The sequence below is a fragment of the Engraulis encrasicolus genome, chromosome 1, assembly GCF_034702125.1.
Source record: "Engraulis encrasicolus isolate BLACKSEA-1 chromosome 1, IST_EnEncr_1.0, whole genome shotgun sequence".
NCBI lineage: Eukaryota > Metazoa > Chordata > Actinopteri > Clupeiformes > Engraulidae > Engraulis > Engraulis encrasicolus.
The window spans coordinates 21,440,969-21,456,891 of record NC_085857.1 but is presented as its reverse complement, the minus strand read 5'-3'; the positions used below and the strand labels follow the sequence as shown (position 1 = coordinate 21,456,891).

At 42.0% G+C, this 15,923-nt stretch overlaps 1 protein-coding gene across 1 annotated transcript in view; it reads left to right on the top strand.

Moving 5' to 3' along the window:
* LOC134456568 (growth factor receptor-bound protein 2-like) overlaps positions 1-15,923 on the top strand; it is a 44,119-nt gene that overhangs the window by 21,077 nt on the left and 7,119 nt on the right. Inside the window, exons 5-7 of the mRNA XM_063207972.1 lie at positions 13,093-13,255; positions 14,072-14,110; positions 15,367-15,405. Coding sequence (XP_063064042.1) covers positions 13,093-13,255; positions 14,072-14,110; positions 15,367-15,405 — 241 coding nt within the window. The remainder of the gene's footprint in view (positions 1-13,092; positions 13,256-14,071; positions 14,111-15,366; positions 15,406-15,923) is intronic.

Below are 15,923 nucleotides of genomic sequence, written 5' to 3'. Positions count from 1 at the left end.
CCAGAGGACCCCCCCAAACTTCCCATAGGCCTACAGTTGGTAGTTAGGGCACTTTGGTCAGTAATGCACATACTGCGTTCATAAATATTTATTTCTGTACGTCAGAAACAACATAAACAGCATAATAAAACACAAATAAATATAGATTACATGCACACCCCCTCCCTTTCGAGTGAACATGGTATATTCCATCTATGCCATGTGCGCCAGACGAATATCCAAAACAACGTTCACGGTGACAAACTTGTGCAAGTCGGCGCGGCGCAAATAAGCGCATTGCCAATTACAATGCAATCAGTGTGGTTGTGCTCTGCTGCACTGCCTGCGCATATTTGTGCAGCATGTGGCATCGCGAACGTGTTCCTTTTGCGAGAGGAAGTAGAGGAAAGTTGAGTCAAGCTCAGTTGTGATGAAGTTGCAAAATTATCAAAATGAAGCGCCAATACCCTGGTGGTGTTACCAAACGGAGGAAAGGGAAGATACTTAATCAAAGACATATGCACTTACGAAGCTGATAATCTTTTTTATGCATCAACGCCAGTTGGCCCGAATGTTGTGCATGTCCATTAAGATGACGATTGGATTACCAACTCCAAAATTTGACGTGGTGGGGAAGGAGGATTGCAAGCAGACATGAAAGTTTTGTGCTTTCCTGAATATGGATACCACTATGCGTAAATGTTTTAAAACTCCAACATCGGTAACTTTGGATAACCCACGACATGACATGTTAGAAGCCTGAACTATCTCCGTGGATCCTGACCATTGACAGCCGTGCCGACAAGGAAGCGGTGCCCTACAGTAGCACTAGCAGGTCGACTACTGTGGCTATCCCCACTGATGGATCTGTGAATGACCACGGCACTGATAAACCCAATCAGGTTTTGTTGAAAGAATACCTCGTGAGATATTTTGTTTCGAAAAGACATTACTTTTCCTCTAGCTGTGAACTGGGATTGGCTCGAGTAAGTTATTCCATTGAAAAGGACGCAGCCTTTTAAGCGCTTGCAGACAGTGTATCGGTTAGGCTACTGTATCTTCAGACACACAGCCTTCTCAATCTCTCTGAAATGATTTCAGAAACATGCTATCGAATTTTGGAAAGGCTTAAACAAGCATGCAGCTCTCAAGGAACATTCAGTAACTTGACGCGATGTGGCGAGATTCAGAAAAGCGCAGAACAGCTGACATGTCACCCACAGCTCTACATGTAGATATGCTGTAGTTTTTATTGGCTAATCAACTGCGTTACTTGGCGATATTGCTGGCTAGTTCTGGATGCTAACAGGAGGTGATGTGGAAGTTCAGCCTGGAGAAACGCCGACATGATTGACAAAAGAATGCGCACTCTACTCATAGTAAGTCACATTGAGTGTATGTGTGTGTGTGTGTGTGTGTGTGTGTGTGTGTGTGTGTGTGTGTGTGTGTGTGTGTGTGTGTGTGTGTGTGTGTGTGTGTGTGTGTGTGTGTTCGCGTGTGTCTGTGTGATGGCAATTGGAACTATTGCTACTATGCCTCAGTTGTTTGCTTTGAATTTCCCCCGCCGTGGTGTTTTGTTTTGTATTCAGTTTGAGATGCTTGCTGCTCGGCATACCATACGTCATGTGCACACACAGTTGGTGTGGTGGCGGTGTTGGCATTTGGGCAAAATGCAGCTACTCCTCTGTTGGTTGCTTTGAAATGCGTCGTCAGAGGTGCATCTTGTCACCAGGCTAGAGAGGCAGGTGTGTGTGTGTGTGTGTGTGTGTGTGTGTGTGTGTGTGGTGTGTGTGTGTGTGTGTGTGTGTGTGTGTGTGTGTGTGTGTGTGTGTGTGTGTGTGTGTGTGTGTGTGTGTGTGTGTGAGAGAGAGAGAGAGATGATGCCCATGTGTAATTTATTGATGCGCATGTGAAGATTGCAATGTTGAATATGTCAACATTGAATGCTGTCTAAATTAAAGCAAAACTGTGCCCAAGCACATTATGTTCACAAGGCCTTCTGACTGTTTTAGAATTTTGAAGGTTTTTGAATTGTGTACATGCTGTGAGCTAAGCATCTTCCCTAAGCAAGCCTATTATTATTATTATTTTTATTTTTTTTTTTTTTAGGGGGGGGGTACACACTTGGGTGGGCCGATGGGCCCCCTAGCTAATTTCGCCTTAGGCCCCCAAATTGCTAAGTCCGCCACTGATTAGGCCTATCTAGTAGGCACTACGGGGAAGAAGCGCATACAGGCTACGCGAAGCATCCAACATCATGCTTCGAATCATATGCTGCGGCTTCTTAGCACGCACGAGAGGGAGAGGGAGAGGGAGAAAGTGCGAAGCCTAACTTAGTCAATCGTTTGACACGGGACAAATTGTTATAGGTGTGACGGAGGTCATCTTGCACCTGTTCACCCCCCTCGGGGATCGAACGTGCGACCTCGTCAACACTACAACGGTTCGGCAATGGGAGACACAGTACGATACCGCTGGGCCAAGAGACTAGTCTCTCGGCCCAACGGCACGAGACTGTATGAAGCTATCGGAGGGAGGTTTACCAACGTTCCATGCCAACTCTGTGCTAGTTAGCCTCCGTTACACTCTCCCCCTTAAACCTCACTCCCATCCCGGGTCAGCGGCACCACTGTGACGGAGGTCATCTTGCACCTGTTCACCCCCCTCGGGGATCGAACGTGCGACCTCGTCAACTACAACGGTTCGGCAATGGGAGACACAGTACGATACCGCTGGGCCAAGAGACTAGTCTCTCGGCCCAAGGGCACGAGACTGTATGAAGCTATCGGAGGGAGGTTTACCAACGTTCCACGCCAACTCTGTGCTAGTTAGCCTCCGTTACATAGGAATCATGCCAAGTTTTTTTGAATCCCTTGGTAGCCTACATCTAAATGACATATTAAAAATCTACCGATTTATATTTAGTGGAACACGGTCAAACTGTTTTTTTCACGGTCAAAGTTGGAGCTTTCCTATTATTTTTTTCATAGGGAAACAGATATACTAGGTGAATGGACTAAAATGTGAGTAGTTTGGATACAATTTCAGTAGTTTATCCAAACTGTGACAAAGATTTTTTTGTATTAGGCCTACAAGTTGTCTGAAATATGAAGATTAACTGTTCAAACGAGATCACAACCAGGTAAGCGTTGAGGGGACATTGGATAGTGAGGAGGGGTGCTTATGCCATTAGTCTATTTTATTTATTTTTAAGGGGGGCATTGGCAGGGTTTTGATGAGGTCAATGGGGTGTTAGGAAGCGTATGATGAGGTCAAGGGGGAATACATTTTTTTAAAAGGCTGAGAACCATCTATCTATCTATCTATCTATCTATCTATCTATCTATCTATCTATCTATCTATCTATCTATCTATCTATCTATCTATCTATCTGTCTATCTGTCTATATGTCTATCTATCTGCCTGCCCCCCTCATCAGACATGACAGCATGACAATCATGAAGTAACGAAGATGGTTGGCAGTTCTCCTTATGTTCACTGTCCCTGGGTCGCTACAGTATGCTCAAAATTCATCATTTAAAGACGGTTTTAGCTACATTTTCTCCCATGGGAGACCATGCCCCCAGACCCCCCTAGTATGACTCTTATACAACACTGTCCCCCAAAAACGCCACTGCACACCACACCTGCGTGCGCACCGCTGCAGCACACGCGCCGCTCCGTGCCGCCGCTCCATGCCACCGCGCCACGCCGTTCCTTTCTCACCTTTTTCACCCCTGACCCGTTTTCATGCCTGTCTATGATTTGATTTGATTGTCAGCCATAGGATCCTTGCAATCGATAGATATTGATTACTATTTAATGAATAGTAATTCATCTAATGAATCCTATAGGGGTTTAGGCATTTTGAAGGATTGCTTCTTTTATGTTGGACCAGCGCTTGAGCTGCTGCTGCTGCTGCTGCAGCTGTGTGGTCTCAAGCAGTGGCATTTGTGTTCAATGTTGCCAGATTGGGCTGTTCCTGCCCAATTGGGCTGCTTAGGATGTCCGTGTGCTGGTAAAAATGTGTTTTTAAAAGAATCGCATTTGGGCAGGTTTTTCTGCACATTAATGGCCATAGAATTTAGTTCAAATTGGACAGGATTTAGTGCTTTCCGGCAGGTTCAGCATTTTTGGGGCTGGACGTCTCATCTGGCAAACCTGTCACTGTTTGAGGTGACTCTTGGTTTGCTCTCAGTACTGATCGTTGATTGTGGTTTGAGGTAAAGTTAACCAGAAGATTTAGCTTAGATATCTGCAGGTGGGCAGCTGTGTGGCCTAGTGGTTAGAGAGTTGGTCTTTCAATCTAGGGGTGGCAGGTTCGAATCCCCCCTGACCTCTCCCTGCATGTCCAGGCTGAAGTGCCCTTGAGCCAGGCACCTAACCCCACATTGCTCCAGGGACTGTAACCAATACCCTGAAAAATTATAACTCTGAGTTGCTTTGAATAAATGAAAGTGTCAGCTAAGTGCAATGTAATGTAATGCATAATCAGCTATATACGTAGTACACTCTGGTGATTTGGGGAGAATACAGAATATGCAGGCATATCATGATTACTATAGCAAGTTTGTGTATTAGCGAATGTGGGTTATTCTTTATTAGTAGTATTATTTATTTTAAACATTTGTAGGGCTTTCTTGCAACAGGACAGACTTTTGACAGGACAGTAAGTAATTGGGGAGAGAGAGCAAATCATGGTAACGCTTTAGAATAAGGTTCTTCTAATAAGCGTTTATAGTCATTAGTAAGCAGGTAGTAATACCCTTACAAGTGCCCAATAACATGCTTATTAACTTTAACGTGCTTATTAACGTTGTTAACATCTGTAACATGAGTAACTTTATTTGAGTAAGAGCATGAAAATAGGTGAACATGGCAGCCATCTTGAAAATTTAGTTTTTTTCGCGACACCTCCATATCTAGTATTAGTCAGCATATCAAGATGGATATGTGTACCGATGTAAATAATAAGACTTAAAAAATAAACCACTAAAAACACATAATAAGCAGCTTATAAGATGTTAACAAAGTTAATAAGCATGTTATGGGCACTTGTAAGGGTATTACTACCTGCTTACCAGTGACTATAAAGGCTTATTAGAAGAACCTTATTCTAAAGCGTTACCCAAATCATCCAGGCCAGAATCGAACCCAGGTCGCTGGCATAGAAACCCAGTGCCCTACCTTTAGGCCAGTGATTCCCAAAGTGTGGTCCGGGGACCACTAGTGGTCCGCGACAGAGCTCAGGTGGTCCGCAAGGGGATTTCTACTTTTCCAAGACCAGCTAGCAGTAGCCTATATTTGTAATATTATTACAAAACCCAACATAGCTGAAATCTCATTTTCACCACAATAAGCCAGGCTTGTGAATGTGAATAAGAAGTAAGTGATCTGCATCAAAATTAGCACCCGTCAACTGTCAATTCAGTAGACAGGTGATCCCTGAAGATTTTTGGGGGGACAAAGTGGTCCTCGATCTGAAAAAGTTTGAGAAACACTGCTTTAGGCCACGGCAGGTTCTATGTAGGGTTATTTTGCTATGGAGGAAAACTGTCTCAGAACAGATGAGTCTTCACACGCCTCTTGAAGGTTCAGAGAGATGTATTCTAGTGCAGGTGTGATGTACTGCTTGAGACCACATCTTACACCTCTGAAGGCTCATGGAAAGAGTTTTTTTCCCCCTACTCGTGCCACAGTGATGTGCCAGTCATTCACAGAATGTGTGTGCATGTGCGTGTGTGTGTCTCTGTCTGTGTGTGTTTGTGTTTGTGTGTGTGTGTGTGTGTGTGTGTGTGTGTGTGTGTGTGTGTGTGTGTGTGTGTGTGTGTGTGTGTGTGTGTGTGTGTGTGTGTGTGTGTGTGTGTGTGTGTGTGTGTGTGTGTGTGTGTGTGTGTGTGTGTGTGTGTGTGTGTGTGTGTGTGGTGCGTTTACACCCGCGTGGAGGAGAACATGAATGGTTTTGAGTGGGCAGATTAGGTTCCGTTGACAGTTGTGAAAGCAGCCATCAAGGTGTTCGGCGTAGGAAGTGCAAGAGTAAAATTGTCTTTAGTGCATGTTGTGTGATAGGAGAGTGGCGCATACGTAGGCGGATCTAGCCATTTTGGGGCCCAAGGCGAAATATAAACATGGGGCCCTCAAAAGTCATTATATAGAAAACAAAAATACAAAAATTTGGTGTTTTGGTGCCAGTCAAGGGTTTTGTCACATATACCTAGATCTTTGATTACTTTACATAAGTGACACATTAATATCAGGCCTGCCTTTTTTGCATGTCTACCACGACTGGTGTGACATTTGGGGCCTCTGTGGAGGGCAGATTAGGTCGGGGCCCTAGGCAATTGCCTAGGTATGCCTAATTGAAAGTCCGCCTCTGAGTATACGTAGGCAATGGCAATTGAAACTTGTTTTATTCATTTATATTACATCACACTTTGGCTGACACATAACAGTCTTTATCATTTACAGCAGCTAACAAAAAACAGTTTTGAGTTACTGGCATGATAAGAACTTGAATTTAGTCAGCAGCTGGATAATAAATCTACATTACATGGCTAACTTGGAACTCTCTCTACAGTTCGAGCCCCTCCCTGATCTTGACTTCATGGTTTTTTTTTTCATGGGCTTTTTTGTACTACTACTTTTTTTGTCCACGTCACACAAAAACTACTAACTAACTAACTACTAACTTATACTAACATCTTCAGGATGGAATGAGTGAAGAGATTCCATAGCTGCAACAGCAAGCAGTAATGGGTCTTGTGGTATCTTTTCTCATATCTCGTTGTTAACCACTTCGAGCTACTTCCTTTGTACTTTCCCCGCATGTTATAAATAACATGCATGTCTTGGCATTTTGGAGGGTAAAAAAAGATATGCTGTATATGGTATTAGGCTTTAGTATAGCACAGTACACATGAAGAGTTCAGATGCAAAAAACCCTAACTCCATTTCTGAAGACATGCACTTCTATATTTTTAGGGAACCCTGTTGTTGGTTTGGTTTACATTCATGTACTTGATAATACATATAAATAGTTATATTACATAAATAAGATATGCAAATTTGATAGCTTTGTATTAAATAAAAATGAATTACGATTATTTTCTGAAAAGGCACTTAGGGGGTTTTGCATCTGAACTATTCACATATTAGACTGTATGTATAGGATAGGATAGGATAGGATAGGATAGGATAAGATAGTATAGTATAGTATAGTATAGTATAGTATAGTATAGTATAGTATTAGGATAGGATAGTATAGTATAGTATAGTATAGTATAGTATAGTATAGTATAGTATAGTATAGTATAGGATAGGATAGTATAGTATAGTATAGTATAGAATAGCCTATAGTACAGTATAGTATTAGGATAAGATAGTATAGTATAGTATAGTATAGTATAGTATAGTATAGGATAGGATAGGATAGTATAGGATAGTATAGTATAGTATAGTATAGAATAGAATAGCCTATAGTACAGTATAGTATTAGGATAAGATAGTATAGTATAGGATAGGATAGTATAGTATAGAATAGCCTATAGTACAGTATAGTATTAGGATAGGATAGGATAGGATAGGATAGGATAGGATAGGATAGGATAGGATAGGATAGGATTGGCTCCTACAGGATCATTGATTGTATATTAAAACTCTACTTCCACTGGATATGATAGAATGGGGAACTATGAAACAGACCAGTCTCAAGAAGAAGTAGAAGTTCTGCATTGCCACTATATCAGTGCAGTGATATGTAGTTTGGGAAAACCCATAGATGCGTAGACACAGTTCAAAAGTAAATACAGGCATTGTAAAGCAAGGCAATTGTGCACTCCATTCACCTCTGGTGGTATGACTTTTGATGCACATGTCTGTATACACAAAGTGGCCTCTCCTTAGAGTCAAGTTCTTCTCAGAACCTACTCAAAACATGTAAAGTAAAATTATGCGTGCCATTTTTGTATTATTATTTTTATTATTGACTCAACACTAGCCTGGATATGATAAAAGACATACAGTACATTATTAGGCTATGGTGTTACTAAGACAATGGGCACATCCACGAAGAATTTTTGCTTCATTTTTTAAAAGTTGTTTTAATGGCATGTTTTGCAGTGTGGATGAAGCTGATAGTATATAGCCTAGTAGCCTCTCCCTTGAAGCATTGAACTCCATGTAACCGTTTCATGACTGGATCAAGTGAGTCATTGGTGCCCTCTTGTGGATAGGAAAATTAGTGCACAACTGTGTCAGTGAAGTGATATTAGGTATTACTGTGCTGAAGTGATACTATGTTGTACAACACCAGTGCTGGTTTGTCTACAAGCATTCATTTTGTATTTATTTTCTATGGGCAAGATTAACTCAGATTCTCTAGATTTTCTACTTTTAAAAAGTGAGCACATTCAAAAGGCCCTGAATGCTTGTCATATTCCCTATTTATATGTGTAAGGTATGAATTTTAACATTTTCAGGTCACTTATCACATATTCAATGTTAATCTATGCAGGCAGCCAGTGCTGTTTTATTCCATGTTTCACATGGGTTTTCGAGCCGCCCATTCCAAAGGTCGCCTGCACACTATGCTGCCCTACAAACACAAAGTGCAGTAACTACAACTGCAACAACAGCAGCTGAAGTAGTTGCCAAAATTTAGTTTAGACTGAAAATGGTCTTCTTAGAGTATAAAACCTCCTTTATCTTGTGACAAAGACTTATGGTCCAAATGTGTGACGCTTTAGAGATATTGCTCTGTCAAATTTGCAGTAATAGCCAACCCAATTATAGGCCTACACCAATCATTTAACTTTTTATTAGTTTCTGCACCTCCATTATCTTGTGACAAAGCCTTATGGTCCAAATGTGTCCCGTTTTAGAGATATCGCTCTGTCAAATTTGCAGTAATAGCCAACCCAATAGGCCTACTACTACCATGGGTGCCGCGAGGGGGGGGGTAAGGTGTTACAGATTCTAAGGGCCCAACAGCTCTGACAGGGCCCTGGAAGGATGCTGATAACATAATTTGTCATTTTGGGGGCCCAAAATTTGAATCTTTCATGGGGCATAATTTTTTTATCAGCGCCCCTGACTACTACTAATCATTTTCCTTTTTCTCAGTTTCATTGTTGCCGTAGTTATTGCCCTTTGCCTTTGTAGGGCAGTGTTGAGCACGGTGTCCTGACTTTTCCTGGGAGATTTATTGGTGCACATCCAGGCAGACACAAACTCCCACAGTCCAGCGACAGACAGGACAGTCCCTTAGTCCCTTAGTCCCGTGTGGTGTTCTCCTGTTACCGCCCTCTGTGTCACGAGGACTATGACCTCAAAAGGTTTAGAGATCTTATTCATCACATTGGAGAGAGAGAGAGAGAGAGAGAGAGAGAGAGAGAGAGAGAGAGAGAGAGAGAGAGAGACACACATAGAGAGAGACAGACAGACAGACAGACAGACAGACAGACAGACAGACAGACAGACAGAGACAGAGATACAGTAAAGAGACAGAGAGAGAGAGACATGACATAGACAGAGAGAGAGAGAGAGAGAGGGAGGGAGAGAGAGAGAGAGAGAGAGAGAGAGAGAGAGAGAGAGAGAGAGAGAGAGAGAGAGAGAGAGAGAGAGAGAGAGAGAGAGAGAGAGAGAGAGAGAGAGAGAGAGAGGGGGACAGATACAGACAAAGATAGAGATAGAGATAGAGATAGTGATAGAGTCCCATTTACGGGACCTTTTTTGTCTCTCTTGTCAGCCCATCTGAATTTAGCTTACAGTAGGCTAGGCTCACCTATGCTGAACAAGCAGATACTGTAGGCCTATTCATTCTCAAAGTGTGGTCCGCGACAGTGCTCAGGTGGTCCGCGAGGGGATTTCTACTTTTCCAAGACTAGCTAGAAGTACACTATGTAACACAATTACAAAGCTAAACATAGCTGAAGTATTATTTTCACCACAAAAAGGCAGGCTTGTAAAGTGAATACATTGCATCGAAATTAGCAGTGACAAATAAGCACCCTTCAACTGTCAATTCAGTTCACAGGTGGTCCCTGAACATTTTTAGGGGGGACAAAGTGGTCCTCAGCATGAAAAAGTTTGAGAAACACTGCTGTAGGCCTATTCATTCTTTTCAGAAGAAACTCAACTGGTATCATAACAGCATTGCTATTACAGTGCCTAGAATCTTGGGTAACCGATTAAGACATGATCATTGCCACATTTGTGACAACATTGTTGCATTTCTCTGTATGTGAAAGGCTATGGAATGTAGTCTGCATTACAAGTAGCCTCTCCCCTGGATAGGAAGGAACACCACGTCACCCTTATATGAGCGAAGCATGCGAGCCATGAGCCATGCGAGTCGTGAGTGCCCTCTTGTGGGTACAAAAAGTAATGGAGATTCGTGCCGTCCAGACTTTGAGTGCATTCGAATATGTAGACTCCTGTCCTCCACTTGTACTTGTGGCCTTGCCCTGCCTACTGGCCCTGCCTCCGTTGAGAAAACAGTTAAGTTTCCCACCTGTCAGCCTAGCCACAACAACTTTTGGGGGACTGTTTGTCATTCACCATCCCAATTGCAAATGAGAAAATGACATTAGAATTGTGCTTTTGCAAGATATTTAATTAATTTTCTGTTGTCAGTGTCATCATCATGAGGTCACAAGCAGGCAAGTGAGCAAGTGAGGACGGGAGTCTGCATATTGGAATGCACCCTTCATGTGAGTGGGCAGGGCAGTTGACAGCTTTGGACAAAGTCATTCGTGAGGGCCCCAAACCCAATACATGCAATGTAATGAGGACCCCAAATCTGGGCCCCCACGTGGCACCATTTGTCTACTCTGTTTTGTCGGCTGTTTAGTGGACTGCAGAGTGTTGCGTCGACTCTACTGAAGCCATGGTGATTTCGCCAGTTGAAGATAGGGACATTTGTACTTTAAGTTTCTAATGCAAAGTGCCCACCCTGCCCAGCTCTTGTGTCTGTTAGTCAATACAGTATGAATCAAGCTTGGGAAAGTCCACTCATGCCCAGAGCAAGTGAAAATGAAATATGCCAAGGCACACCATTAAGTATTCTGTTGAATACAGCACCCTTATGGTTAAAGTTGCAGCTTCATGTTCCACAAGGGGTGAAAAGTAATAAGTAGTTTCAGTGTAAGTTATCTCATACACGTCAAGTGAAAATGATACATTTGAATACCATTATGTATGATACGTTATACACAGTCATTAAGAAAAAGTTATTAAAAAGTGAAATGTCATTTTCAGCATACAGTATGTTACTTGTGATATACAGTGCTGTTAAAGTCTCACGCGGCTGAGCAATGAAAGGTTACGTTGTTGTAAATCATGACTCATGATTGTCTCACCAGGCAGCCAAACAGAGCTCCAACGTAAGTGCCCTGTTTTTTCAAGTAGGACTTGAAAAACTATTCCACCCCTGGAGGCAATCATTTGTTTCTTTTGTTTACCGTACGTACATACTCGTCCCCGACAACTCCCAGAACCACATACTGAAAATTCAGCTCTTGGAGAGAAATCTGTGAACAAACACAATCTAGATGTTAAATCAACTCTCTAAGTGCCGGGTTGGCTATGTAATGTGTTGGGACTAATCCCGGCCCAAACCATCAATGCTTGGATCATGGGGAAAATAATTTGAACTCGTTTTCGTCTCTTGTCTTATTCTTGCATTAATTGTCAATTAGGGTCTGCATAAATTCACCATGGCAGCACAGTCACCGACAGCATCGCAGCAGATTAAATAGGTGCTACCAGGCCTCTAAATTAACACCAGCCAACCAACCAAATGCTGGAGAAAATTCAGTTTGGCCAGTAGAAAAGAAAACTTACACTATTCACTGGTAGTGGTAGTGAGAAAAAAATGAAACATAATACAAATAACACATAATGCAATATAATTCAAATAATACATAATGCAAATAACTTAACACTTATAGAGTGCTCTGAGGCCAAACACAATCTAGATGTTAAGTCGACTCTCTAAGTGTTGAATTAACACTGCATATTTCGACTGTGTACATTGTCACTTGTTTGTACAACTAGTATTTCCTCGTTTATTGCCCTGAAGTTAGTTTGCCATACAATGTGTGACATGATTGTTTTTCTGGATTAGATGAGTAATCCTCTGTATTATCTCGATGTAATTGGCTGATTCCTCTGGGAAGATAAATATCAAATGGTTTGTAGGCTAGGCTAGGCTAGCCTAGGCGTGCTTATAGGCAGGGCTGGAAGATACTGGCTTGTCAGGTTCTGCATGTGTCTTTTTATGTGTCAGGCCAGGCATGTGACTGTCATGTGCGTGTGTGTGTGTGTGTGTGTGTGTGTGTGTGTGTGTGTGAGAGAGAGAGAGAGAGAGAGAGAGAGAGAGAGAGAGAGAGAGAGAGAGAGAGAGAGAGAGAGAGAGAGAATGAGAGACAGACAGACAGACAGACAGACAGACAGACAGACAGACAGACAGACAGAGATGGAGTCCCATTTACTGGGCATCCATGGCCTAGTGGTTAGGGAGGGAGGTGCAAGTGTTGATTTAACTCTTCAAGAGTGAAAATTAACTCCATTCAGATAACATGGTCCCATTCAAAAATAGTGTTAATTTTCTTCTTTGGTCAGTGTAACTTTTTCTAAATCAATTTTACTCCATATTGTCTAAGCATGGCTGTGCTGTACAGTTGACATTGCACTTTTCACCTGCCAAATTTTACCCTTTCATTTGACTCTCCAGTTGTAAATACTTCATTTGGATGTAAATTTACTTTGAAACATACATTGAAACCCCATTGTGTGTGTCTGTGTGTGCGTGTGCGTGTGTCTGTGTGCGTGCGTGCCTGTGTGTGCGTGTGTGTGCATGTGTGTGTGTGTGTGTGTGTGTGTGCGTGCGTGTGTGCGTGCGTGCGTGCCTGTGTGTGTCTGCGTGTGCGTGTGTGTGTGTGTGTGTGCGTGCGTGCGTGTGTGCGTGCGTGTCTGTGTGTGTGCGTGTGTGTGTGTGCGTGCCTGTGTGCGTGCCTGTGCGGGTGCGTGTGTGTGCGTGTGTCTGTGTGTGTGCGTGCGTGTGTGTGTGTGTGTGCGTGCGTGCCTGTGTGTGTGTGCGTGTGTGAAACGCAGGCACGAGCAGGACGTGCAGCACTTCAAGGTGATGCGCGACACGCGGGGCCAGTACTACCTGTGGACCGAGCGCTTCACCTCGCTCAACAAGATGGTGGAGTACTACACCCAGAACTCCATCTCCAAAAACAGCCGCATCATGCTACGGGACCCCAGCCCCTCGGTACGGTGGGGGAAAGGGGACATACAGTGTAGCACAGCAAGCAAATAATAATAATAACTATGATGATGATGATGATGATGATGGTGAGGATGATGATAATGATAATGTGATTAGTAAATGAGGAGGAGGAAGATGGCAACGGTGATGATGATGGTGGTGATGAGGAGGATTAGGAGGAGGAGGAGGAGGACAAGGACCGCTTTAACAGTGTAGACAGCAGAATGTCTATTGTGAAAGCGACACGACAGTGTTTTTGACATCGGACCCTATTTCCTAGACAAATTGGGCAAAGTCCACTGCTGCTCAGACAAGGTTAGGATATCAATGAAATCATGCGACCGACACAGATATTCATATAGACAGTCTAGCATCACCAGCGACCTCTGGAATTACAAGGACTGCTTGGAATTGAAAAGAGTATCTCCACATGTCTACAATACTCTGGCAATAGGGTCCAATGTCAAAAATACTGGAGTGTCGCTTTAACAAAGCACGGTTGTTTTATTGGTCATAGCGCAGGCCAAGGTAGCGCTGGGGTAATTTAAACCATAATTACAACAGCCACAGCTTTCAGCGATTTGATATGAGCAAGTCCGAGCTAAAGTATTCACATTTAGTCTGGTTCACCAAGCTATATAACACCTACAGGCTAGGATAACAGCCTGCAGCAGGGCAGCAGCTTCATTGGACTCTAATTTATTGTTCTGTCTCTATTTCTCTCTCTCTCTCTCTCTCTCTCTCTCTCTCTCTCTCTCTCTCTCTCTCTCTCTCTCTCTCTATCTGTCTCTCTTCTGTATTCTGTTGTTCCTTTTCCAGCCAGGTCTCAGAGGGCCTCCAGAACCAGCCCCATCAAAGGTACAGACACATACTGTACACTCACCCTCTGCAATAAGTGAAATATTAAAGGGACACTGTGTGAGATCTTTAGTTGTTTATTTCCAAAATTCATGCTGCCCATTCACTAATGTTACTTTTTTCACGAATACTTACCACCAGCATCAAATTCTAAGTATTCATTTTGACTTGAAAAATTGCACTTTTCATACATGAAAAGGGGATCTTCTCCATTAGCTGAAAAAATGACTGTACTTGGACCATACTAGAAAATCTCTGTTTATTACTTAGTAAACTTTCATGTAAAGATCAAATTTGGCAATGGGCAGCCCAGTTTCAATTCGCAGCATAGTTGCAGTACCTTTTTTGACCATTTCCTGCACAGTGTCCCTTTAAATATTAAAATAAATATTTTAAAACTTCAATTTAGTTTAACTTTCAAAAAGTCCACCTGCCGGATTAGATCATCTTCAAGATGACTTCTGGCATGAATTCTGTCGTAATAGAAAGATAAACATGAGTTAATGTCCTTTTTTTTAACAACAATCAACCAACTTCAAATGCTCTGCTTTCCATAGACCTAATAAATGTTTTGATTGTGTAGTATGGGGGGTTGATTGGTGACTGGGACCGTGACAAAATAAAATGCTACTGTCAAAGAGTGGGTTTGGTCGCAGCAAAGTCAGCTGTTGGTGTCATGTCAACACTGTTCCGTGTTGCTGTCCAAAACAAAGGATTTACTCTTCATGTCTGATAAAGATTTGTGACTGAACAGATAGTGAAGACAGACGGTATCAAGTCCACTAGCCTCCCGATTTGGTTTGACTGATTTATCTGTAAGTTGATTTTTTCTTTAAAGGTACACTGTGCAGGAAATGGTTAAAAAGGTACTGCAACTAAGTTGCTCATTGAAACTGGGTTGCCTGTTGTCAAATTTGATCTTTTCATGAAAGTTTACTAAGAAATAAACTAATATTTTCTAGTATGGCCCAAGTACAGTCATTTTTGCAGCTAAAAATGTCTATTTCTGGAAATTCAAAATGGCGGACCATGGAGAAGATCCCCCTTTTAATGTATGAAAAGTGCAATTTTCCCAGTCATAATGAATACTTAGAATTTGATGGTGGTGGTAAGTATTCATGAAAAAGGTAGCATTAGTGAATGGGTAGCATGAATTCTGGAAATAACCAACCAAAAATCTTGCACAGTGTACCTTTAATCTTGTGTTCTTTCAGGGTGTTTTAATGTCTTTTTTATATCACTTATTTTTCTGTTAGAGTTTCAGAGGAGGGTTGCCTGATCCTGCATCTCAACAAGTAATACATTCTTTCTGTGTTTCTTAAAGTCTTTTTTATGTCATTTTTTTCACATCATTTCGTTTTATGTTCTTGTTAAGTTTTCATAAGAGGATTACCCCATCCTACATCTAAACTGGATGAATCGGTTCTTTCAGTGTCTTTTAAACGTCTTTTTTCACGTCACTTCTGTTCCTTTTAGGGGTTCAGAGGAGGACTACCTGATCCGTCCGCATCTCAACAGGTATGATACAATAATGGATACTGTATTGTAATTGTATAGTTCAGATGCAAAAGTGCCTTTTCAGAAAATAATCTTAATTCATTTTTATTTAATACAAAGCTATCAAAATTGCATATATTTTTATTTTATTTATGTAATATAACTATTTATATGTATTATCAAGTACATGAATGTAAACCAAACCAACAACGGGGTTCTCTAAAAATATAGAAGTGCAGGTCTTCAGAAATGGAGTTAGGGGGTTTTGCATCTTAAAGATCGCCTCTCAACGTAATTTAATTAATATTGCCGTGTT